General features: G+C 39.4%; 1 protein-coding gene across 1 annotated transcript; it reads left to right on the top strand.

Moving 5' to 3' along the window:
* The first annotated feature begins 848 nt into the window (after nucleotides 1-848).
* LOC143848370 (deaminated glutathione amidase, chloroplastic/cytosolic-like) lies at nucleotides 849-26,671 on the top strand. The gene is made up of 9 exons (XM_077357297.1): nucleotides 849-1,033; nucleotides 4,173-4,309; nucleotides 8,535-8,663; nucleotides 20,733-20,791; nucleotides 21,986-22,098; nucleotides 22,545-22,637; nucleotides 25,262-25,364; nucleotides 26,317-26,399; nucleotides 26,523-26,671. Exons 1-9 carry the CDS (start codon nucleotides 851-853, stop codon nucleotides 26,562-26,564), a joined length of 942 nt encoding a protein of 313 aa, XP_077213412.1. The 5' UTR covers nucleotides 849-850; the 3' UTR covers nucleotides 26,565-26,671.

Here is a 26,671-nt window from a genome sequence, read left to right as displayed (position 1 = left end):
TTGGCAAAACTTACGATAGTGGGAAGTGTCCCTCCTCAACTAGTGCTTCCGTGGTAAAACTTACGAGAGTAATCCAATGGCCATGCGCTGGTACCATTTTTTCGTTAACTACAGTTAAAATGGCGGTGTCCCTCCTCGGATTCCCAAATTCAGTGCGTCCCTCACTTGGGAAATTTCACTGATTGGATCCTAGTCGTCCGTTAGTATGGACCTCCACAAATCAGAGGGTTTGGATCATCTTGTCGAGAAGAATTTTGGGCATGGCCCATCCACACTGGAGACCCACAAATGAATGGCTTAGATCATCCAGTTATATGAACCCACTATACTTCTAGCTGTAGGAATCAGCCACTACAGTTAGATCATCCTAGTTAGATTAAATTAATGAAATTTTTTTAATATTTGATTTTTTGTGGATCAAATCAACTGAACAACTTTGTTGATATCAACACAACCATATTGCTAGGGTCCATCGCAAAAGGCATTTCGCAGCTGGTCTGTTGCATGTCAGACCGGTCACCTAGTGAATGAAGACTACAGCTTCTGTCTCCACTGATGAGGTGGGTGGTATGACGTGCGACAGACCAGCCGCGAAATGCCTTCTGCGATTGAAGCTAGCAATTCTCTTAGATAAATGCACTAACTCATCTCTTTTATTACTGAAAGAGCTGTCAAAGGTATTTTAGTCCTCAAAAGCTTTCACAAATCACAAGTCAATTAAAAAATAAAAAAAGACAAGCTTGGTTCGTGCAGTTATTAAAAAAATGGTTGTGCTGCTATCATTTCCTTTTGTCTTGAGTGTTTAGAATCTCTATTTAAAATCCTTTTATTTTCTTAGAAGGAGACGTATATGGCATTTAGTCTCTCCCCAACGCTTCCTTCCATTTCGCGTTTGCATTCCCTCCGGTCTAGAGTCATCTCCTTCGCCTGTAATTGCTCAATGGCAGGAGAAAAGCTGAGAGTAGCAGCGGCTCAGATGACTTCTACCAACGATCTTACCGCGAATTTCAACACCTGCTCTCGTCTTATCAAGGCGAGTTATTTTCCTCACCTCCCCCATTTCCAATTTCACACCAAACATTCCATGTTCCTCTGTAATTTCTCAAGTTCTTAGTTCTTTTTTTATTGAATGGCAATCTCAAGTTTATAGTCTTTGATCACTGTTCGCGGATTTTGAAACTTTTGGTAGGATTCAGGGTGTGTTTGGTGCTACACCCAAATTGTAATCTGGGTCTTCTTGGATTGTAATAAAAAGGCCCGAATCGCACCCGCGTTACAATTTTGGTGTATATCCAAAGATGGCAGTGAAAAACTTGTGGTTTTGGATAACGTAAAAGGCTTTTGGCTTTTGGGGAGTATGGTAATAGAAACAGAAGAGATGAAATACGGTGAATGGGAGATGATATGCTAATTGCTAGTACATGAAAGGGAGTGTGAAAGTATAAAAGAAGTGTCTGAAGAGCTTGGTACTGGTACATGGAGATTAACTGAGTTGGGTTCGTTGCCCTTCACCATTGTGATTGTGGTTGGTACTGTTCTATGATATGGGTTATCCAAATGGTAGGCTGTTAGGTGCCTATCCAATAGGCGAAAATCCCCAGAGCTTATGGATCACATTAGATTAAACCCTTAAACCCGTCACATACTAGGTTGGGTCCCACCTAGTCCCATACATAGGAGGCCTACCTTAGGACCATAGCATTCTGCATTACACTACACTTCTGCATCTGCCGTCATCGGCAGCCCACTTCGTAGCCGTTTTCACTTTTGCCTTTATTCTTGGTAGACCTTTCCGCAGGTCTTCCCTTCCGCGGCAGCCCACTCTGTGATAACTTTCACTCTTTACCAAGTAGCTATTTCCAGTTGTCCTCTCCACATGTCGCCCCTTCCGCGACTTTAACACTTGACTTGGTTGCTGCTCTGATACCAAATGTTAGGTAACTAGCCAATATGCCAAGAGCCCTATAGTTGATGGATCACGTTAGATTAAGTCCTTTTAACCTGTCTGATACTAGACTGGGTCCCACCTAATCCCATACCTAGGCAGGCCCCCACTCAGGACTCTAACATTGGCCTTCTGTAGTTGGGCCATTGGACAAAAGCACACCCATTTGGTGATCCTAAATATCTAGTCTATGGACTTTCTCCTGTTGAATGTGGACGGTTTAACAAATTTTCGGCCGTCATTTTTGAAGTCTATTAGGCCACGTTTGGGTACCTCATGTTTTTGTATTTGGATTTGGATTTGAGTTTTGGATACAAAATACATCAATCATCCTCATGCTCATGTTGTAAGAGAGAGGGAGCGAGGGAGGGCTCGCTGCTTCTGCTGCCACAAGGTCGAGGAGCAGCGAGGGTGAAGGTAATTGCCACAAATATGGATTTCCAAATAACATCTTGCAGAACAGATTTGAAAATCGGATTTTTTTTCACTGTTGTAGCTGATTTGGAAATCTAAAGATCTGTTCCAGTTCCAAATCTCAACTACAAATGTGAGAAATCCAAATCTAAATCTTGTGGGTATCCAAACGTGGCCTTAATGATTCAAAAAAAAAAAAAAGTGGCCTTAATGATTCAGGCTTTCAGGTAGGTTGTATTTTTGTACTGTTGCCCCTCTACAACTGGGACCTCGATAGATGGGCCTGAATGATCATTAGACTATACAACCTCCTGTATTATAGTTACGGGTGTTGAACTCATCTTTGTCGATTGTGATGCGCCCAAGATTACCTCATGTCTGAATTTCGCTTGCATTTTTTATTTTTTCTTGTTGGAAATTATATCTGCACTCCCTTTTTGTGATACTATCTCTCATTCCTTTATTAAGAGGATTGCTTTGATAGGGCACAACCTTATTGTAATGAGGTACACCCACTTCAACATAGTGGGTCCTACCTTTGAATTATCTGAGCCGTCCATTTAAGAGGCCTTTCTTAGGAACTCTTGTAGCCCCAAAAAATCATGCTAATTATTCAATCCTAATTTCCAACTATGTGTATTTTTTGTTATTGAATTTGAATGTTTGCAGAGATACAATTTTTGACCGTTCATGTTGAACACACTCTTTTTTTTAAAAAATACGGTCCTTCAACATTATCAAAGGGAGAAAATATTCTTTTAGGAAGACATAATCACCTAAATAGGAAGCATACCCTTAATTAAAAGGAAGCTCGTAGGAAGCGTATGGGAAGCGCGATCCCCCTAAATTTGGGAAGCAAGAGGAATTTAGCTTTTGAAGTGAGTTTATGGGGAAGCGAGCTTTCCATCAAACTAGTAAGTTTTCGTTCCGGTAGCTATGCTTTTAACTATAATAAATACGTCTTCAGTTTTTAACTTCATATGGTGGTAGGTTTTTTTTTTAAAAAAAAAAACACACTTCATATGGTCGTCACTTGGGGTTTTTTGTCCACTAATTTCATATGACAAATCAACAATTGACTCGATAGAGTTGACTCAAAATTTCTTTGGGCAATTTATTCTGAGTTTCATGTTTTTAAATATTGCTTGGGATTGCTCAAATCCTGAATTCTTTGGAACAAAATTATTATGCTACACTTTTTAATCAGATACCAAGCTTGGTGATCTTTTCTATCTCACATAAAAAAGCGCATGCATTTTTGAAGTTAATAAGCAAGTTGCTTTGAAATGGTTGATTATCATTTCAAAGCTTAAGAAATTTGTTAATATTTTTCAACTCATCTTTTTATGCAACCATTACCCTTGAATTTACAAATACTACCATCCATGTGAAGTTGTCATGATCTAAATTTGCAACTCATTTCAATGGCATGCATTATGCTAGAATGATTTTATTTTTCTCGTGGGCGTATTTTTTCGTGATAATTTTTCCTTGCATTCTACACATGTTTTCTCACAGTTTAGATAGTCTTGCAATGATAATTTTGTAAGGGTTTTCTATTTAATATTACTTTTTACGTGAAGAACTTGTTGATTTATGCTTTTGTAAATTTAGTTGTTTCTTTTAAATTTCACTTTTTGCAACTTTTGTGAGTTTTTTTTTTTTTTTTTTTAAGACTGAAATGTAGCATTAATTCCTTTACTTGTCATTGATGAACTTCTTGAGACCTATGTGATTCAAATCTCATATTAGTTTTTTTCCTTCACAATTCTCTTATATCATTGTTTGAAATATGCAAATTGGATTTGTGAAGGAGGCTGCTGCTGCCGGAGTGAAATTGCTATGTTTGCCCGAGAACTTCTCCTTTTTGGGGGCTAGGGATGGGGAGACTCTTACAATAGCAGAAGCTTTAGATGGACCTATTATGCAAGGATATTGCTCTCTTGCGAGGTAACATTGTTTATTCTTTGATTTATCTCTTATGCTTCATTGCTACAATGACAAATATTTTTTCTTGAGAGACACTTCAAAAAACAATTTTTAATTTGGAATCTGAAGATCTTCTTGGGGAGGATATTACTGTGCTGAGATCTTGCTTTTCAAAGGCGCAATACACTATCACGTTTCTTAATATTAAGGAGATATCATCTCTTGATTAACTTTAATTCTCTAAAAGGTGTCAATAGCTAAAGTCTAGTCCTAATGCTGTTGATGATTTTTTTTTATATGGTAGATAGATTTCATTAAAATAGAGAAGAAAGAGTGAGATGGTCGATAGAAAGGACAAATCATAAATACCAGTAAAATAAATTAATTATAAACCAACTTTCCACTACTAACTGAATAGAAGAAAAGGGAAAAGAGTCAAGGAGGGAGGAGTTCAAATAATTCCAAACCCTCCTTCGAAACCCCAACCCTGGCTAATTTATCGTCTGTACCGTTAGCGGACCTCCTGAGTGCTCCCACCCAATCTTGAATCTCATCAAAGAAACTAGCGAATCTCCAAGGGTATATATGTGGAGAAATTATATGGTACCCAACCATCAAGTCCCGTGTGGGCGGTACGTCAAAACTACCGCCCTTGATATTTGATCCAACAACAGCCTCTTAAAGTCGGGCACTATATAAAAACTCATATATGTGATCCTCTAAGCCATCGAATTACATTGAGAGAATCCCCTTCCAGACTTCCCCCACCACTTTATCTATGGCTTCCTTCTCCAATAATTTAATACCATGATGCACTGCATACACTTCTGCCTCACTGGAATTAGTGATTCCAATGGGGCCTGTGAACGCCTATCTCACTGACCCCATCTCATCCCTCAGGACTCCCCCAATTCCTGTTGGTCCTTGGTTCCCCATGCTAGATCCGTCGAAGTTGAGCTTCAAGAGGCTAGGTGCAGGAGGTTCCCATTCCTGCACTACCACAAGACCTTGCTCTGAACTGAAAGACACCTCCTTCCATCCTTTCCATAGGTCATAAGCCGACACAAACTTGAAGCTTGGAAGGATTTTTACCCAAGAAATCATTGGGGCTATCACCTTGAAGTAGAGGAAAGATGCGCTGTTGACATGTCCTTTGAAAACTCGAGCATTTCTCTCTATTTCCAAAGAATCCAAATTGTTGTTAGAAGAGATACATTCCAAAGAATCCTTCCTTTCTTTCTTCATGGAATTGACGCCCAGCAATCTAGCAGATCTATAAGGGTGGTTGGAAACACCCAGGACAATCCAAATCTACCCAAAATACCACTACACACCTCTTGGGTCATTTTGCAGTGCACAAACATACCATCAACTGATTCCGTGGCCTCTATGCAAAGCACATATTGGTCAATGATCAGCATATCCCGCTTTCGAAGAAAATCCACCATCTGAATTCTATCTTGGAAAGCGGCCCAACGAAAGGCACATACGCTGGGCGGAGCTTGGAAAGTCCAAATTCTAGCTACTCTAGGGGGCACAAGGCAAGACACAAGATGATGGTAAAAAGATTTGACAGAGAACACATCAGAAGAATTTTAGATCCAGAACCTTTTATCGACTCCATACTGCTTAATGTAGCACCCCTCCAACGTCTCTAGCAACCTCGCCATCGAATTGAGCTCTCTATCAAAAAAGTTTGTGCGGAAGATATGCAACCACACCACCTTATTTTCTCTGCTGTCAAAGCAGTCTTTCAGCATATCCTAATGTTGTTGATGTTTCTATTAAGAAATCTAGAAACTTGCGACCCTCCGAGAAATTAGCTAATTATTGTCTATGGCAACTACGACAAGAACCCTAGGGTTAAGTATTCTCCCAAATGTAATCAGTTTGGATCTTTTTCATCATCTAAATCATCATGAAGATTTTATCCTAGAATGTTAAGAGGGCCGGGCATCCCATATCATAAGAGAGCGATTAAATATCTCTTTAGATCAGCAAGGTGTGACCTTGTCCACCTAACCTAATGGAAAGAAAAATATCAATTTTCTTAGAGTTCATTAAATTTGTTTATGATGGCATGAAGGCCAATGGTCTTCCTTCCAAGGATTTGTTTGTTGGAAAAATTCGTGTTCTTGTTTGGACTACTTCAATCTCAAAAATTCAAAAGATTCGTAACCTGTTTCTGGATTCAGTAAAATTGTCATGAATTTCGGATATAACATTGTCGAGGAATACAATTAGTTTGCTGAAAATCACCAAAGATACAACCAAGCTGATTACACTTGTGGAAATCTTCATTAAACTCGCAGAAAAAATTAGAAGAAAACACTCTGACAATGTCTTTTTCAATCTCCCACGATAAAAAAAACCAGCAAAAAACAAATGCACACATTCAACACTTCCCCCAAAAGCTTCTTGCCAAACTACAAAGTTTGGCAAGAGACATCATTAGGTGGTGTATTCTTAAAGGTGAGATACTTGAAAGGTGAGAACTTTAATTTGACGGTTCCAAAAATGAGTGACTACAAACAATGGAGAGACATGCTCTAGTTGAAAGAGGGATGGTTGGATGACAACAGACTGATTTTGGGAAAGGAAACATCTACTTATGCACTAATAAGTGGTTCGGCGGTTTCCCTCTTATATACCTTTTCTCTAACGTCTTTGGCTTAGATCTGAAATTCAGGGTGATAATCTCCCTTGAGAGCTTATTGATAGTATGAAAACCACAATATTGAAGATATCTTCCTAGAGTGAAAATCTGGTTTGGATTCCTAATACGTCAGGCCATTTCTCAAATAGATTTAATTGAAATGTTGTTCATAGTAAGATTTTGCTAAAAATTTGGCCAAAGTTTATATGGAAGGACTTGCCAACGAAGGTAAGTTGCTTACTCTGGAGAATCTTGTAGTGGGGTACTAGGATTAAGGATATGTTTATTCCTATTACGTACAAATTTTTGTATCGGCTTTTGAGTTATGGGAGGGATGGAGAGTGATGTGTAATAGTGCGGTTGCCGCCCTACGGTTGTGAAACAATTGCTGCCTCCCCACATCGGGATGCTAAAGTTAAACTTTGATGGTTCTAGTTTTGGTAATCCTGGGCCAGCAGGTATCAGGGGTGTTTTAAGGGATTCCACGGGGGAGTTAATCTGAGCCTTCTTAGGGCCTATAGGGGTGGCAGATTCTAGCGAAGCTGAGGCTAGGGCGGTCCACCAAGGAACAATCTATTTGGAAAGATATAGGTTAGAGCGAACGATAGTGGAAGGAGACTCTCTCAACGTTATAAGGTGGCTCAAGGGATCTTTGGTTGCCCCTTGGCGATTTGCTTGTTTTTTTGATGAGATTAAAGATAGATCTCAAGGCTCATCCCTTACTTTCTTCCATGTTAGAAGATCTGCAAATGGGGTTACCAACAAGCTGGCCAGAGAGGGTGTACAAAAGCATGATCTTGAATTGTTTGATTTCTTTCCCCCTTTATATGGGGCTTTTGGTTGTTCGTACTTATGCTATTATTTTGTTTCTGTTCTCTTTGTATTTGCTGGGTGGACCTTCTTAGTGTCCCCCTTTTTAATGAAACCTGTTACCATTCAAAAAAAAAAAAATGTAGCTGCTGTGAGGAGGCAAACGAAAGAGGCTTTGTTCATTTGTTTGTTGAGAGTGATTTAGCAAGAGATATATCGAGTCATTTTGCTAATATGTTAAATGTTCCTCTTATTCAAAATCAACCAATCACTGCAAGGCTCCTTAAATGGTTTGGGCTATAAAAAGGAGGAAGGGCTTTAAAAAGGAGGAAATACTCGATGTTTGACTTGTTATTGAAGGCTATTATATCCTTTATTAGCTGAGAAATTTGGAAGGAGAGATGTAAGTGGCGTATGGAAGTTACTTCTAAAACTTCCAATATTATTGCTAGAGCAATTATTGCGTCGGGCAGCATGCTTTCAAGTTTCAAGGTATGTTTCTCCATCTTCAGAGTGATCCTATTGGGAGTCGTTGGCTCCTGGGGACATTAAACTGTTTAACAAAGTGAGAAGTGCCATTATGAAAATATGGGAGTGTGGACATAATTTCCCATAATTTATTGTTTATTGGCTTGCAACATTCCCTTCTCCTTTTTGATATTTTATTAACGTAGCACCTCATTTAACACTGTTCTAGTTTTCTTAGTACGTGAGGTTTCAATGTTTCGAAATGGCTTTCTATTAGTCTGTTTACTGATTTGTAGCAGTATTATTCAACAGAGAATCCAATATTTGGCTGTCACTTGGAGGCTTCCAAGAGAAAGGACCAGATGATGCGCACTTACATAACACACATGTTATAGTTGATGATTCTGGAAACATCAAAAGCATATACAGGAAGATACACTTGTAAGAAATTCATCATTGATCTTTTAATTAGACATCTTACCATGCATGTCCATGTTAACACTTGGATGATTTTTTCATTTCATTGTCATCCTATCCTGTTAATACGATATCATATTTGTTCCGTTTTTGGTAGGTTCATATTATGATCTTAGACTGCACAATGTGCTTGGTTTTCCTGTATCTACTAAACTTTAGGACTTTCTCAAAATAACCATGGCAAACTCTAGTGTCGTAATGAAGCATACATCCTGGACAAAAATTTGGAAAATATATGGCTACAATCTCTAATGAATCCTATATGAGGAAACATTTTCTTCCTTGACCATTGACGCACAGATGTCCTTTATTTTATTTTTTTCAATTTTACTTATATTTGCGGTGAGTCCAAGTCTTTTACATCAAGTTTCCATTTTCACTATTTTTCATGCATGAAGTTGGGAATCAGACACAAAACCTTCATTTTGGGCTGTGGGGCTCTGTCTCCCTAGGCAACAATGTTCATCCCCGCTAGGTAATAAATGTAAAGGGATAAGGTGATTAAAATAAAGTCAGCATGATATAACAATTCATCTTATAACTAATTTTCATATTGGAGAAATATGAGTCGAACCTCTTTGCGTAAAACTTAGAAACATGTTTTTGATTTTTTTTTTGTTTGAAGATGTTTTTGTTAAAAACTAAAGAAAAATGCAATTTATTGAGTGCTTTTGTAGAATATTGTTGTAGGGCCTTTAGCCTTTTATATATTATTATAAAGGTCCATCTATGTGATCCTTTGTAATTGTTGACTAATAAAAGAGCAAATCATTCGTGAGGTGTGATGATGTGGTGACATAATCTTTTCTCCTCTACATCCCAAGAACACAGTGTCAAAGCTCCCTCATAATTCGAAGCTAGACTTATCGTTTTTAGGCTATAATTGTAAGGATTTGGGAAAGGATTTTCAAGGGAAGATTCAGTTGACGGTCCCCCTTTTTTTTGTGATTTTAAAAAGATTCAATTGACGGTCCCCTAGTTTTTCTGTGATTTTTCCTTTTTGTATCTTATTATTCCATGTGTCAGCTTTGGGATGGCCAATGTCATCGTTACTACTTGAGGCGTAGACAATTTGCCTCAAATTGTAGACCTACGAACGGAGGGAGGTTTTGGATGAGAAATATTAGGTATCAGAATTTATTTCTTTTAAAAAAAAATGTGGTCAAGATTATGCTTCAGACCCGAGATTCTTTATGCTCAAACAATTTAACTCTAAATAACCAAAAAAAAGGGATTAGGAGCTTCGCTATGGTGGCTTGAATTCTCTGGATTCATCTTTATGGAACCCTTGAAAGCTTGAGTTCAACAAATTTACTGAAGGATTGAGATATCAGATAGTGGTTCGAAAAAAAGAAAAGAAATAAAAGCTTGAGATATAGATGATATATCTGAAACCTATGTTTGGCTAGACAAATGGTGTGGAGGCTCTTTGCTTGATAAGTGTTTTTTTAATGTTCTCGCTCGGTAAGTGTTACCCTTACTAAAAAGGTTGTGGGGTTTATATTGAACCCTAACGAATTCTTTGCCACCTCTTATCCTTCTTTTCTTTATACTTGTTACAGAATAAAGGAATTCTAGATTTTTTAATGGATCCTCTTAAGTGCCTAAAAGGGATTACCTTGATTTATAACTATCAGGAAGCACCTTATAGATGGATTGTTTAATTAGTTGCATTCTATAGCGTTATTTCTGACTGGATTGGTTCTTTCAGGTTTTGATGGTTCGTAGGAAGTATGATGAGTGGTTCAAACCCCCCATTGGATTGTCAAAGTTGAATTTTGATGGTAACAGAGAAGTTATTTGTGATGGCCAAGAGTTGGTTTTGCTGGAGTAACTTCTAATTCTCTGATTCTGTGTAGTCATTTTTGCGGGTCCTATTGGTGATTCAAGCCATTGATAAAGAGTCAAAGAGACTTGAAATGGAATGACTCTTGGGAAACTCACTACGTGCAATGCATGGATAAGAGGAAATTTCTCCCTACTAATCAATTGGTTAAAGAAAGTTTCTTACAATGCTGTGTTGTTCTCAAAACTCTTTAGAGAAATGGAATAACTCACTAATTCTTCTGTTGATCACTTGTTTTCTAATGGAAAGTATCGAAGAAAAAAAGAAGTGAATAATCGATCCAAGAAGATCCAACTCCATTATTGCAGACAGCCACACGAGGTAGATGAAAGCATTGTGTATGGCAGACAGCCACACGAGTATGGCTGAAAGCAAGTAGAAAAAAGAAAGGAGGTTGAAAAGAGAGAAATAGGGAGGTCTTGCTTGGATATGATTTTATATCTTTCAAAATTTTTAATGTCTTGATCTTCCTTGCTCTGATGTTGTGACAAACCTTGCAAAGGTTCTGGATGAAGAGAGGAAAGGAAGCACACACAAGTGAAAACTCATGAAAATGAGTGAGTTGGAGAGACTAAATCGACTACGCATTCTTGTACAACATCATACTTATTGTAATAGGTGAAATACCCGGTTTCTTTTATTTAGTCTCTACTACAGAAGAGCTTTAGAAAATCCAACTACATTATTGCTGAATCAAAGTACCTTTTCTAGAGGGTTTTATGAAACAAGTATAACATGCATGGAGTCCCTTCTCATTCCACTTTGTGAACGTGATTAGCTATCTCATTTGCACTTCGGGTGATGTGAGCAAAGGAGAGTTAATGAATTACCGTTATCTGGAGAGTTAAAGAATTGCAGCTGTCCTTTATTTGATTATAATTACAGAAAGTCTCCAAGTTTCTGGAGAATGGTTCTTTGCCCAAGGGACATTCCACGAGTTCCCCTACACTAGCAGCTCCCCCTCCAATGTATCACCAAACAATCGTAAGCCAAAATGTAGGGCCCTTGCCTTTATTTCGTTCGAATCCATTCTACCAATACGTCCAGAGAAAGCAAATAAGATGTCCCCTACATGATTTCTAAAAGCTGTTACAACCCTCGCCGGGCCCAGGTTACCAACAGATGCACCATCAAAGCTGAATTGTTTAGTGCTGGTTGGAGGGGGCTGGGGCTATTTCTCTTCCTCTTCTCCTTCCCTTACCTCATTCTGACTACCTCATCCTATTTCTAGTAGAAGTCTTGAATAGAATAGTTTGAGAACTCTTTTCATGTTTCACACATGAAAAGAGGACCCCTTTCACTTCCCCGATCAGTCTTGCCCGAGTGGATTGTTTATAGTCAAATGTTCTTCCATTCCTTTCCTTCCATAAAACCCAAGCCACAACAAATGAGGAGAGCATGCTTCTCTCCAATATGACGCAACCACCACTCCTCAAGCTCCTTGAATGTTGCCAGAAATACCCATTGGATGCCGAAGTTATAGAGGAGATAACACCACACTCTCCAGGCAAGCTTGCAATGTAGGATGAGGTGATATAAATGACTCCTCAGTTTCCCCTACAAAGACCATACCTAGCTGCTAAACTGAAGCTTTTTTATGCAGATAATAGGCCAACTAAGTGGCATATTTGCCTATTAGGATCTCTAGGAATTTATTTTCCATGTTATTTAGTTTTTAGGCTTTTATTTTCCATGTTATTTAGAATTATGAAGTTTAGTTTTTTAGGAATTCTTATTTTAGTAGGTTTCTATCTTTTAGGTTGTTCTTTACAGCTTTATTGTGAGCTTTTGATGATTATTGATATTGAATAAAGATTCTTCTCCCTCTAATTCTAGTTTTCTTCTTCTTTCTTTTGATTTCTTTTCTTCTCTCCCTAACTTCGTCTATTCTTCTGGTTATTTTCGTCTCTTCTTCAGGTTATTTTCGTCTCTTCTTCCCCTATTCTTCTAATTCTATCCCCTTTCGTCTATTTCTCTCCCCTTTCCTCAATTTTTGTTCACGGTGCTGCATCATTTTTCCTCTTGAGAATGTCAAGAGTTTTGATCTTTTGGTGCGAACCGTCCAACAAAAAACTTGTACTTTGTGCAGCAGACACGTTCTCCAAATCAGGTTATTTTCGTCTCTCCTTCCCATATTCTTCTAATTCTATCCCCTTTCGTCTATTTCTCTCCCCTTTCCTCAATTTTTGTTCACGGTGCTTCATCACTTTTCCTCTTGAGAATGTCAAGAGTTTTGTTCTTTTGGTGCGAACCGTCAACAAAAAACTTGTACTTTGGGCAGCAGACACGTTCTCCAAATCAGCTTCCATATAAAAGAAGGGGATCCCCTTTTACCAAAAAATAAAAGAAAGATTTAATAAAAAACATACTCTTGGTATCTAGGGCCCAAATCCTCCTATCCATATTACGACGAGATACAAATATGTCATTGAGGAACCCATGATGTCAGTGATCTCTTCCCCTTTAAAGTTCCTCCTAAAGACCAAACTCCAAACTACCTACGCCTCCAACCTCTTACAGCAATCAATAGTACGGACACCTCTCTCACTTACTAACCTATAGATTCTAGGGGACGCATGGCACACCAGATTACGCCCCACCCACAAGTCTTCCCAAAATCTGATCCCATTCCCTTTTCCCTCCCTATACCTAATGAAGGATCCAAATACATCATCGATGCCATAAACCAACCACAATGCATCTGAGCCTCTACCCTTCCAACCCCCATCCCTCTCGATATTTGCCCATGATGTTGGCTCTCCAAATAGCATTCCTCTCTTCTCCCAGCCGCCGAAGTCATTTACATGGAAGTGCCACATTCCTCCATCTAATATTGCCAATCTCAAGCCCTGCTTCCACCTTTGGCTTACAAACATTCTCCTACTTTGCTTGGTGTTTAACCTTCTTCCCTTCATCTTTCTCTTCCCTCAAAAATTCCCTTTAAAGCTTCTCAATCTTATTAGTAACCACATTCGGGATCCTAGAAAGGAACATTAAATACGTTGGAAGATTGGATAGTGTTGCCTTGATCAATGCAGTTCTTCTTTCAAAGGATATTTGGATAAGTAGGATTCCTTCCAATGAGCCAACTTCCTCCCAACCCACTCGACATCTAGACCCATTACGCTTTTGTTGGAAAGTTTGTCTTTCTGTTTTAATAAAGTTTTCTTTATTGGTTCAAAAAATATATTTTGTAGAAAATCGAGAAATACCTTTTCAAATGAGGATCAAAACACAATATGCAGAAAATATTTAAGGAACACAATCGCACAATTCAAGAACACAAGATTTACGTGGTTCGACAATGTGCCTACATCCATGGGAGAAGATTTTCATTATTTTGGTTTAGGGTTACAAACTCTCCTTATTTCAGTTTAGTTTGTCAAGGTACTGAATCACTGCTAGAATACCCGACATTTGCAGATGTTGGAAAATCTTGCATGTTGAATATTCAAACTTGATTAATAAGTTAATATTATATAGCACGATCCTTGGGCTAGGGTAAATCTAAGTTGTTGGTTTAGAAGCCGATGCTTTTAGATTATTTAGTGCAATCCATGGATTAAGGTAAATCTAAGTTGTTGGTTTAGAAGCCGATGATTTTAGATTATTTAGTGCAATCCACGGATTAGGGTAAATCTAAGTTGTTGGTTTAGGGGTGTGCCGTTGATCTGTGCTTTGACACATAGGGCTTGTGGAAAATAAAATTAAAATGGGGGAATGAGGGAAATCAAAGATCTAGCACTGACAAAAAGATACTCTATAGAATGGCTTATGGGAGGAAGGAAATGGTGGTTCCCGCTGGAAGTAAGGGAATATCTCATCAAGGTGGCACTGGACGATATTTAGATCAACTCCACAGAAGGGATTGGGGTTGCATGGTATGTAACTATCAGAACTTTAAATGGCGTATAGTCTGTAGAAGGTGTAACGGTGGAAAAAGTGGTCGAATAGGTATACCACCTCAATCTCAGATTAAAGTTTCTCGACACCAAAGGTCAAGGGAGGAGAAGATCTGGCCAGATTCTGGAGACTTCTATGACTGTGATTAATGGAATCCCGGCAGTCCTGATTTCTGAGAAAGAGATCGATAAGAGACAATAGATCTTAAAATCATGCCTGATCAGAAGACTGAAACAATCTGGGGGTGGGTTGGAAGACATATGGAAATGGGCTAAATGTTTCTGGGATCTTCCCAATTTACCAAAACCATCCATTCTATCCCCTCACGAAGTCCTATTTATGTTCGAAGAGGAGTATATGGTGGCTAATCTAAAGAAAGGGGGGAAAAAGCTTACGGCCATTACCTAACTTCTCTTAGAGATTGGACTCCAGGCTACCAGAAAGGAGCTAAAGTCATTTGGGTTAGATTTATGGGAATCCCACTCCATGTGTGGGCCACCTCAACTGTGAAAGCTTTGGGGATGTTATTTGGTACAGTTCGAAACATATATGAAGGGCTACCATGAGGATTGTATGAGTTTTGCATCGGCAAAAATCGTTGCTCCAGTATGAAAAATCCCAAAAATGCTTGTGGATCTTTGGGTCAGGGATAGTTGTTTTAAAATAGGGGTCGAACCCTTTAAAGAGGATAGTGCGGACGTTCGGACCCTAGGGCAAGAGACCATCAACCCTGTTCATTCTTTGGAGACGGATTAAACTTTGGAACGGAGTGGGGAGGAATCCTCTCCGGTGCAAGCCTTTGCCGGATTGCAGCAGGGGAAAGCGCCGATGCCTGATTTGATTATTCTGGTGGTCCAGCAAATGCTAGAAAGATGACCGTTGTATCGGCTCCAACTTGGCAGCCACGTGTCCGGATTCAGGTGATCTTGACCTCAATCATCACTCAGAGATTCAGAATGAGGTATCAAAATTCAAATTTAAAAGGCTTTTGCCAGACCCAGTTGGGAAAGTGACAAGACCGGACATCATTGCGGAAATGTGTACTGGTTCCAGAGATACAGCTACTCAATGAAAAAAGACCTCTTTGCCTTCTGTTCCACAAAGATTAAAAAAAGAAGTAAGCCGAGCCCTGGGAATCCTAACGCAAGGATTGAAGCAATCTGATCATTTAGGAAGGGTTTTAAAGGGAAAAAAATAGGTGGGGCTCGCACAAGACGACGAAAAATCTCCCTCACGTCCTCGGTGAGGAATGTCCTCACGGTGTCTCTGAAAGCCACAATAATCAGCCCCAACATCCTTTCTCTGAAAACAATCCTCATATCGCACATGAACCTTTGCGGAATCCTCCTCGCTTTGGAAAGGCGGGTCCATCACGGATCCAAGGCCGGCGAGGGTTCCTTGCCTGAAGAAATTTTGAAGCCTTGGGAGTACTCATACCCACTCCCAATGAAGTTAGGCTTCTGGAACATTAGGGGATTAAGGGAAGATAGAAAATACCGTGCGATGAAGAACTTCATAGCCCAGAGTCGGTTAGATTTGGTGGCGGTCATTGAGTCCAAATTAATGGGGGTAACTGATGTTACCATTAATAAGACATGGGGCAGGAACCAGCGAGAATGGGTTGCAAAGGATGTGATAGGTACAACATGGGGGATTATAGTAATTTGGAGAGAAGGTAGATTTCGCAGGGAGGAGGTCAGGGTGGGGAGATTTTCGATTTCAATAATTTTCTCCTCCTGTAACTGGAACGACAAGTGGTTGCTTACAATTGTGTATGGACCAGTTAGAGCCCCTGAGAGAAGATAACTCTGGCAGGACTTGAACAACATTCGAGACTCATGGCAGGGCGCGTAGATACTTGGTGGCGATTTCAATATGATCCGATTTCCATAAAAAATAATACATTTACAAGGATTACAACCAGCATAGAAATTTCTCGAGCTTCATTCAGGACCATGAATTGCTAGATATCTAACTAAACGGCGCGCGGTATACCTGGTCTAATAACCAGGATCGTCTTGTAATGTCGAGAATTGATTGTGTTCTTCTTTCCCGAGAATGGGAGGAACACTTCCCTCTTATTTCTTAGAAGGCGCTTCCAACGAATCTGACCATAACCCTATCATATTGGAAATCTCAAATTTCTCAGGGGAGGGGGCACGACCTTTCAGATTTGACTTAGGCCTACTGAAGGTACCAGGGTTTGAGGAAAAGGTCAAGTTATGGTGGGAAGAAATCGAGATCAGAGGCTGGAGAGGATATACTCTGTGTCAAAAATTGAAGGGGCTAAAATCCAAAATCAAAGAATGGCAAAAGGTTATTGACGAAGAAACCTCATGGAGAAGAGAGGTGATTTCAAACAGTTTGGCCTCTCTCGAAAGCAGGGAGGCGGAAGGCCCTCTATCAGAGGAGGATCAACTGGATTGCCTGAAACTATTGGATGAAAACGACACGATCCTGCGAAGAGACGAAATTCGATGGAGACAAAAATCACGTGCTCTGTGGCTTAAGGCAGGGGACATGAACTCAAATTTCTTCCACCGTACAGCCAACTCTCGAAGGAGGGTTAACTCAATCAACTGCTTGAATTATGGGGATGCAATAATCGAAGACCCAAACCTTATTAAAACCATAATTGTGGAGTTTTACTCGGAGCTCTACTCCAGATCTGTGGAGTGGCGTCTGAAAGTGGAGGGCATTCAATTCAAACGAATTTCACTCGGCCAACGTGCCAATTTGGATCGTAACTACACAGAAGAAGTTGAACATGCCATATTTTCAATGGCTGGGGACAAGGCTCCGGGGCCGGATGGCTTCCCAATGGCTTTTTTCCAGCATTTCTGGACCTCACTCTGAAAGGGGACATTATTTTTCCAGGAGTTTCAGCAGAGGGGTATCATTAGTGAAGCGGCAAAGGCAACTTTCATCGCTCTAATCCCAAAAAAAGAAGGGGTCATTGGGATTAAGGACTTCTGCCCAATCAGCCTTATGCATAGTATCCCCAAAATTGTAGCTAAGCTACTTGCAAGAAGAGTGAAAAATTATATTTGGGAGATCATATCACAGTTCCAGGGGGCATTTGTTGAATCAAGACAAATCCTGGATGGTGTCCTAATAGCTAACAAACTCATCGACTCGGTGAAAAGATGTGGACGCTCGGGGTCTTGTATTGAAGATTGACATAGAAAAAGTCTATGATTATGTAGACTTGGACGTGCTAGACTTTATACAAGAAAAGATGGGATTCGGTCCAAAATGGAGGAAGTGGGTAAGAGCGCTTATAACATCGAACTCTTTCACAATTATTATCAATGGCTTAGCGGAAGGATTCTTTAAAGCTTCAAGGGGTATCCGTCAGGGGGACCCATTGGCCCCGTACCTGTTCATCATGGTGGTTGGGGCCTTTAGTCTGATGTTGACAGAAGCAAACGAACTGGGTTTGATTGGGAGTTGCAAACTGGACCTTCAGCTGAAGAGATAACCCATCTTCAATTTGCAGACGATACACTAGTCTTCCTCCAAAACACACCTCAAGCCATTCCTAATGTTACGAAAATCTTCAAGTGGTTTGAGGTTACTTCGGGCCTCAAAATTAACTTCAGTAAAAGCATGCTTCTGGGAATCAATTTGGATCAGACAGAGGTACAAAGCTTGGCAACGTCAATTGGGTGTTCCGCTGGGATTTTCCCTGTTTCCTATCTGGGTTTACCCTTAGGCTTCGGTGTTCCATCTGCAGCCCAATGGGACCCGGTAGTAGAAAGAATTGAAAGGAAACTAGCGACTTGGAAGAAGAAATACATCTCTTTTGGGGGGGAGAATAACATTAATAAAAGCGGCATTATCTAATATGCCGGTATATTTCATGTCTTTGTTCAAAATCCCGGTCAAGGTTGCTTTAACAATTGAAAGCTTGCAAAGGAACTTCTTATGGGACGGAGATGGCAATTCAAAGAAGGTGAGGCACCTAATCAATTGGGATAAAGTCACACAGTCTAAGGTGAATGGGGGTCTGGGTATTGGTAAGATCAGACTGCGGAACAAATCATTAATTGGAAAATGGCTTTGGAGGTATGGTATTGAGAAATCGGCTCTATGGCATCGGGTTACAGGATTGAAATATGGATCCGAATGGGGGGATTGGAACATCAAAAAGCCATTGGGAGGAAAGGGATTAGGCGCTTGGAAATCCATCTGCTCTGTTAAAGAAGACTTCGAACAAGCAATTCGCTTCAAAGTTGGAAAATGAACTAATGTAAGATGTTGGCTGGACCTATGGTGTGGTCAATCACTACTATGCGTGGAGTTCCCAATATTGTTCAGAATTGCCTTGTCCCCTGAAGCCACAATTGCAGATTATCTAGTTAGAGAGGGTCAGGGTGGCAGAGGATTTTGGGACATTCGTTTGCATCGGAACCTTAAGGATGGGGAAATTCAAGATTTACAGCGACTCCTATTGGTCATAGAATCGACAAATTGCTCGCAAAATAAGGAGGATGAACGAATTTGGACCCCGACATCTATTGGGGATTTCACCGCCAAATCTTTCTTTAAGCTGTTAAACGCAGGTCAACAATCTTCTGTGAGGCGTGTTTGGAAATCCCTCGCCCCACCGAGGGTGGTGGCCTTTGGATGAACTTTGATACACCGGAAAATCAATACTTGCGACCGCTTAAAGAAAAGACACTTCAGCCTAGCGAGCATGTGCGTCCTCTGCCATCGAGATGAGGAGACTTTGGATCATCTCATGCTGCATTGCCCATTTGCATACTTTTTATGGATAAGAGCATTTGGAGCTTTGGGATTACTTGGGCTTGCCCTGAATCTATTAGCTCTGTTCTTCTTGGTTGGCGGTCAGGGCCTTTCGGCGAAATGGGTAGATAGCTCTGGGCAACAACCCCCTACGCCATAGTATGGAACATCTGGAAGGAGCGCACTAGACGGATCTTTCAGGAAAAGAGTAGAACTGCTGCCTGTGTCGCCTCTGATATCAAAGTAGAACTAGTCTCCTGGATAAAATCAAAGAAACAAACCCCTTATGGGACGGGGGACCTGATAAGGAACTGGTGGTCTGTGATATGGGACAGAACCATCAGGTCCAAGCCCAAACCTAAATGGATGACTCCCCCAACGGGGTGGTTGAAACTAAACTTTGATGGTTGTTCCCTGGGTAATCCTGGAAAGGCCGGGGTTGGAGGAGTCATTAGAAATTCCTCTGTTTATTATGATGTATTTAGGACCATGAGGTATATGTGACTCTAATGAGACGGAAGTCAAAGCTTTACCTTTTGGATTGCCGTGGGCCTTTGAACACGATCAGCGTCCCCTCATAGTGGAAGGTGATTCCTCAAACGTCGTAGTCTGGGCTTCTGAAACATCAAAGGGTCATTGGAGATTGCAAGACCTTGTTGCGGAAATACTGGATTTGATGCGGGTAGATAACCCGAGACTTGAATACCGAAGGCGATCGGCGAATGAGGTGGCTGACACTCTAGCTAAGGCGGGAGCGAACAGGGAGGATTTTGAAGTAGTATCATATTTGTAATTAGTCTTGATCCTCAGGGAAGGGTAGTTTACTATCTGTTTTTTGGAAGGACAAATGTTCCTCTTTCTTCTTATAATAACCCGGGTATGCCTTGTATCCAATTAATATTTAAAAACAGGCTGGGACTATTGGTCCCGAATGCTATTTCAATATTTATGGAAAATGTCATCATTCAAAACAAAAAAAAGATCTAGCATTGACTTGTTTGTAACGATAAAAAGCAGAGATTCAACAATCTCTACTCTTTGTAGAGTTGAACAATCTGCAAGATCTTTTTTGTTTGTTTCTTTCTGTTAAAGTATAAAAGATCAAATAATGCCTCCTCCAACAGCTTAAGCTTTTGGAGTAAATGGTTGTTTTACACTCCCCTTAAACGACATGTAATAGTAGCTTTGGTGCCTTCTAGTTTGTGAAACCTAGGCAGGTTCATCAGTGGCAGGTACAAAAGACGGATTTTACATCAAGTCTTAAACATTTGTATCTTCCGTTACCATGAAATTTTGCGAGCTGACGCTCAAATTTATTTGATCCATTTAGAAATTTGAGATTATGTATATCTTACGAGTTTGGTGCCAATAATTTTCCTGTCCTAGATATGTGTAATTTTATGCAATTATGAAATTACCCTTAGGCTACAGTGCTGTTACACTTATATTACTAAATGCTGTATTGTTGTCCATTCATTAATTCAGATTCACGTAGAATAAATTCTGAATAGCATTTCCCTTTCTACCATTTGAAGGTTTGATGTGGATGTTCCTGGTGGCATGGTATACAAGGAGAGTAATTTTACAACAGCAGGTATGTAGTCTTTTTCATAATTATCTGATGATTTACTTTTGCAATAACATTTGATCTATTTAAACATATATGCTGTGTGGTATTGTAGAGCAGTCACTTCCCTTTCTGTTCAACTCTGAAAGTGGCTTTTATTTATTATGATTATGATATTATTATGATATTTTTTAGGGCAGTGATAAATCGACTCCCCAATTGGATAAATCGACTCCCCATGTGTCTATCTCCTCTTTCTCTCTCTAACCAAGAGGAAAGAGAAAGACACATGGGGAGTTGATTTATCAATATGGGGAGTCGATTTATCACTCCCCAATTTTTTATTTATTATGATATTGTAGTTCGATGTCGTTTTGTTACATAGTTTCTGTCACTGTTTCTTATCCATGTTTGCGCTGTTAAAATTCCCAATTTATTTTAGGTGTGATAAAGATATTGTGGGGAGGGTTGTATTTTATGATTTGCAGTTGTAGTTAGATACTTATTTCTTTTGTCTCTGGATCATTTGACCATTATGTGAGTCCTTGGGCTTTTCTTTTCATCAACGAGGAATCATTTATTTACATTTTATTGTGAATTTACATTGTTGGCAAAGTTGACCACGTGCAGATTATAACTTGTGTACGGATCTTCTAGTTTTCTAAATATTTTTTCAAGCTGTTTCCATAGGTCCAAATCAGACATTTAGTTGTAATATCTTCCAGATAATTAGAACTCTATTTTAATTGATTTGGGCTGCCTTGCAAATTGTTAGATACACATGCCTTCCATCGCATAATATACATGAAATGCTAGTAACGCTTAAGTTTAGAACATGTTTGTCATTGTAACCTTGTTTGCTTACTCGGGGCATCTATTTTTTAAGCCTGCTGATGTACACGTTAAAACTGTGGCATCAAATTAGGGATTCTTGTTCTTAGTATGTATTCTGTTCAATTTAGTAGACGTTGTCCTTCTGTTTTTTAGCTTAAAGTCATTAGTATTTATAGAAAATTGTAATCAGGGATTTATTGGATCCTCTTTCCCCAAGGGCTATCCACTTTTTTCTTATTCAAATTTATTTCTTTACATGATAATATTATATTTAGAAACTGAAGTTCCTCAATTCTACTTGGACCGGGTAAAATTGCTCTATGGCTTAAGTGGGTGTGATACTTTATCTTTTCAATTCCAAACTTTTGAAGCTGGTACAGTTTTCAGGGAATGAACTTGCTGTCATGGATAGCCCTGTTGGACGTCTCGGCGTAACAGTTTGCTATGATTTGAGATTTCCGGAGCTTTATCAGCAGCTGCGGTTTCAACACCAAGCCCAGGTAAGATGGAATTGTTTAGCCTTTCAATATGCTTGTTAGGTACTTACACATTTTTTTCCCTCTTGTTTAGGGCACATTTGGCTACCATAAATTTATTTTCTTGATAAATTAGCTTTCTCATGTGCTGAGGGAGGCTGGGAGAGGGATTTGTTTTCCGGAATACGAGAGAGACTCAGTGAGGAAAGGGCAATAAAAGCCTGAAAAATCAGGAAACAAAAAAACTCCACTCCAAATGTGATAAACTTTTTCCTGATTTTTTAGCCACTTACTCGCCCTCAACTCATTCCTTCCCACTCAAATCTCTCCTTCTCCCACCTACCCTACCCCTCTCACACCACTTGGAGACACTGATTTATTGTGAAAATAAAAAATTCCTGGGTGCCAGACATGGCCTTGGTTTCTATAATTCTGCAGCTTCACATTTGCTTTTTGAAAACCATGAGCAGGTATTGTTAGTACCTGCAGCGTTTACAAAGGTAACTGGGGAGGCACACTGGGAGATTCTTCTACGTGCTCGTGCAATCGAGACTCAATGCTATGTATAACAACGTAAACCAAACTATTATTTTTTATTTTTTTTTGCAGTTTCATTTTCTTGCTGTACTTTTATTTTCCGTTCTCTTTCGATTGATCTAGCTACTTGTGTATTCTTTCACAGGCACTGATCACTTGATGCATAAAATTCTGATGATATTGCGTAATGTCTCATTTGTGTCAACTTTCCTAGTTAGGGTTTTCTTCCATTGGAATGCCAACTATGGAGGCCTCTGCCTGCATAGAGGAGAAAGTCTGTTTTTTCCTGCATAGAAAAATATTGACATGTTATGGGCTCCTTGAAACCTTTTATATGTAACTAATGGAAAGCCAACGAGTTCAAAGGAATCCTTGGGACTAGTTTGTTCCATAAGGTCAAATCTTTAAAGATCAGTTAAAAATAATGGAACAAAGAACATTTTGGAATCCTTTCAATAAAAATATACTTAATAAAAAAGGAAATTGCTGTGTTGGACAGAAAAATGGAGGAATTACCCTTCAGTTTATGAGAGGGCCAACCTAATTAACCTAAAAACAAATAGAAACAATTTAATGACCAAGAGGAGATATTTTGGTGCGAAAGATCAAGGGCTACATGGTTGGCTGAGGTAGGATGAAACTTATCTGAAGTTTAATGGTCAAGGGAGAAAACTTAAAAGCAAAAAAGGTCTTGAAGAGGCTATAATTCAGCACGTCTCCTCTATCGATTAGTCAGATCGGGACAATAACTTGGATCTATGGTGAATGTCCTCCAGAATAGCTTGAGCAGAGAAGCCTATGCGAGAATATTTGTAATCCTCAATATCTGTGTGTGTGTGTGTGTGTTTGTGAGAGAGAGAGAGAGCACTCACTGTGAAGGGTTTCATGAAGATGTCATCAAAGGGGATGTTATCTTGGGAGTTCGAAAAACCCCTCGATGGGGTTTTCACCTTGCCTGCAAAATCCAAAAAAATGGTAGTACAATATCTTGGGAATCTAAAACCCCCATTGGGAGAGCTCTTTGAGTCCAACCCTCTCCCATCGAATTCTCCATGGAAGCAGTCAATGACCCAAAATTTTTGCCACTGAATTCTATCTCAGAACCGCAATTCGAGGTGGACAAGGATGCCTCTGAGAAATCAGTTGTCCCTATTGACGCCGTCTGTCTGATGCTGAATAGATTGAAGAAATGCCCTTTAGGGAGCTTTTCCCCTCTCCCATGCATGAAATGCGATATTTCTAGGAATATTCCTTGGAGGGACGGCGCCTGAGTGAGATATGCTGATATCTTTAATGCATGACTCCATTTGCAATTTCATGGATTATTTGGATTGAAGGAGCCAAATGTTTTTTTTTTTTTTGGGACAAAGCATCTTTTTTTGCAAAAATAGTTTGAGAATATCATCTCTAATTGGTCAAATGGGAAGAATGTTCAGTGTCATGTCTAGAAATTGGAAAAATATTATAACGGTAGAAGTGCAGTAGGGTGGGAAGTCTTTAAGTGGAAACCTCCGCCACCTCATGTCATGAACTTTGATGTATCTTCATTGGGGACCCTAGGGGTAGTGAAGGCTTGTGGCATTTTCTAGAATGATAGAGGGTGGATTGTTAAGGACTCGGGGCAATCTCAGCCCCAATTGGCATTAAGGACTTCAACAAAGTGGAGGATCTTGCTCTTCTCACTGATTTGCAATTTTTTGTTGTGGATCTTGATGAGTGCTTGCTTGGGTGATTTTCAAGGCGATCTCATGCCCAATTGGCATTAAGGACTTACAGTGGAGGTTCACACTCTTCTCACGTTTACAATTTTTTCATGTGGATCTTGATGGGTGCTTATTGGTCGAGAGGCACTCATCAAATGTCATTGCTTGGATGATGCATCGAATTAAAATAATAAGACTTTTGTAGGGGCCAGGATTTTTCCTTTTTGCATGTCCTCAGAGATGCTAGTCATTTAGAAGGTTTTAGCCAAAGATTGTTTTCATAGTCTCACTTTATGTGGGGGCAATCTCTGCCACTAATGTAGATTTGTTTTTCGTTTAATGAAGTTTTTGCTATCTTTTCAATTAAAAAAGAAAAAGAAAATGGTATGCATGTGTATCTCTCGCTTAGGCTTTCCTATCTGGATATTTTATCTTTGCTATATCTTCCTGGAAGTTTCTCTTTCCATCTGGATTTCTAGAGATCCTGGAGTTTTGGTAGTTTTCAGTTGATCCGATCAGCTTGGAGTTTCAAGAGGTTTTGTTTAGGAGTACTTTAACTATTCGCAGTCTTGAAAAGACACTGGGGATAGTTTTAAAATATGGCTATCGAAGATGTAAAGAATGCATTTTGCAGAATAGAGGAAAGGAATGCTTGGTTTCTACTGTAATTTTTGGTTACATTTTGAATTGGTCTCGGGTATGCCCGTGCCAATTCACCTTAATATTTTGTATTACAGGCTGGGACTGCTGGTCCCGAATGCTATCTGAATATTAATGAAATATGTCACTTTTCAAAAAAATGTATGTGTACTCTCTCCCTCTCTCTCTATATATATAGCATATGTGTGTGTAGATTTTAGTATTATCTTGTATTTTAAGGTATTCTAGAAGTTGTTTTGATGAATGTCTCTGATGCTTTGACACTTATTTCATTTTTATGTTATTAGGTCATTGCTGCTGCCCAAACTGGAAGACACAATGAGAAAAGAGAAAGCTATGGCGATTCATTAGTCATTGACCCATGGGGCACAGTTGTAGCTCGGCTTCCAGGTGATAGTCCAATTCCACCCCCACTCCCCCGGCATCCTCTCCAGCACCCACACCACCACCGCCAAGACACACACACACACACACACACACACAAGGAATAACCTTGGAATAAAATAAGTGACTTTCCATGCACTAGAACTCCTTTGCAAGATAATGGAATGTTTGTTTTGATGCATTTACTGGAAACTATCTCTTCTATACCATGTCCAACATTAAAAGTAGGGAAGACTACCTTTATGATGATTAGATCTCTTCACTTCACGCTTATTTCATTATCAGCAGGCATTTCTCTTTTATGGTGATTCCTTGCAAACATGTACATTTACTTACTTTTGCAGCTGCTGGTGTTGCATCTTTTCTTGTTAATTTTTGAAAAGAAGAGAACATTCCAGTTTCAGTTTTGAAAACTTGTTATGCATGTTTCTCTCCGATGAAGATAAACAGAGGATGAAGTCCTATAAGAAGGCAATGTGGCCTTGAGAGGAGAATACATGTATAGAAGAGGGGCATAAAATCCATATTCATTTTTGCATATGAAAATCTGTTCGGCAGTGTCAGATTCGGCAAACCCCCAAATAATTTTTTTATTTGGGGGTTTTATTAAATAAAATTTAAAAATTTAATGCATATATCTATATATGGGAATTGCTAGGGACTTTCGCAGAGGCATTTCGCAGCTGGCTGTTGAATAAGAAAAAATCTGCTGAAAAGTGAGCCCATGTGGGTGAATCCAAAACCTATTATTTGACTCAAAATCGTGTTGTCAAAATCGGTTTTTGACTCACGATTGATTGTCGAAATCTAAAACGAACAGGGCCTAAACTTAATTTTGATTCCAATAATCAGTTTTGGTCTTGCATTCGGTTCTCAAAATCCAAAACAAACAGGGCCTGAGTTATTAGGATTCTACAAACAATAATACCCTTATATATTGACTCTTCTGCCCTTTCAGATCGACTTTCAACAGGCATTGCTGTAGCAGATATTGATCTCTCAATGATCGATTCAGTTCGGACTAAGATGCCAATATCTGAGGTAACTTCTGTAGATACCAATCTATCCTTGCCAGATTTTTTATATAATTTCATCTCTTATATAGCTTTACATTCAGTACAGTTTTACTTCTTTAGCGGGCCTGATGCATTTTTTCCCTTTCAGCATCGGAAGTCCCACGGTTACTTCAAATCTGCTTCTTTGTGATATTTGTGAAGTATAACCATTTTCGCCTGAACGATACATAAAAGTTGTTCCATGCTTGTGAACTGACAAAAATTATATATATATATATATATATATATATATATATA

The sequence above is a fragment of the Tasmannia lanceolata genome, unplaced genomic scaffold (genome assembly GCF_043159265.1).
Source record: "Tasmannia lanceolata isolate RefF3 unplaced genomic scaffold, GAP_Taslan_0.1 ptg000016l, whole genome shotgun sequence".
In the NCBI taxonomy this organism is placed as follows: Eukaryota; Viridiplantae; Streptophyta; class Magnoliopsida; order Canellales; family Winteraceae; genus Tasmannia; species Tasmannia lanceolata.
Note: the sequence above shows the minus strand (reverse complement) of the source record. Positions and strands in the feature narration are given on the sequence as shown.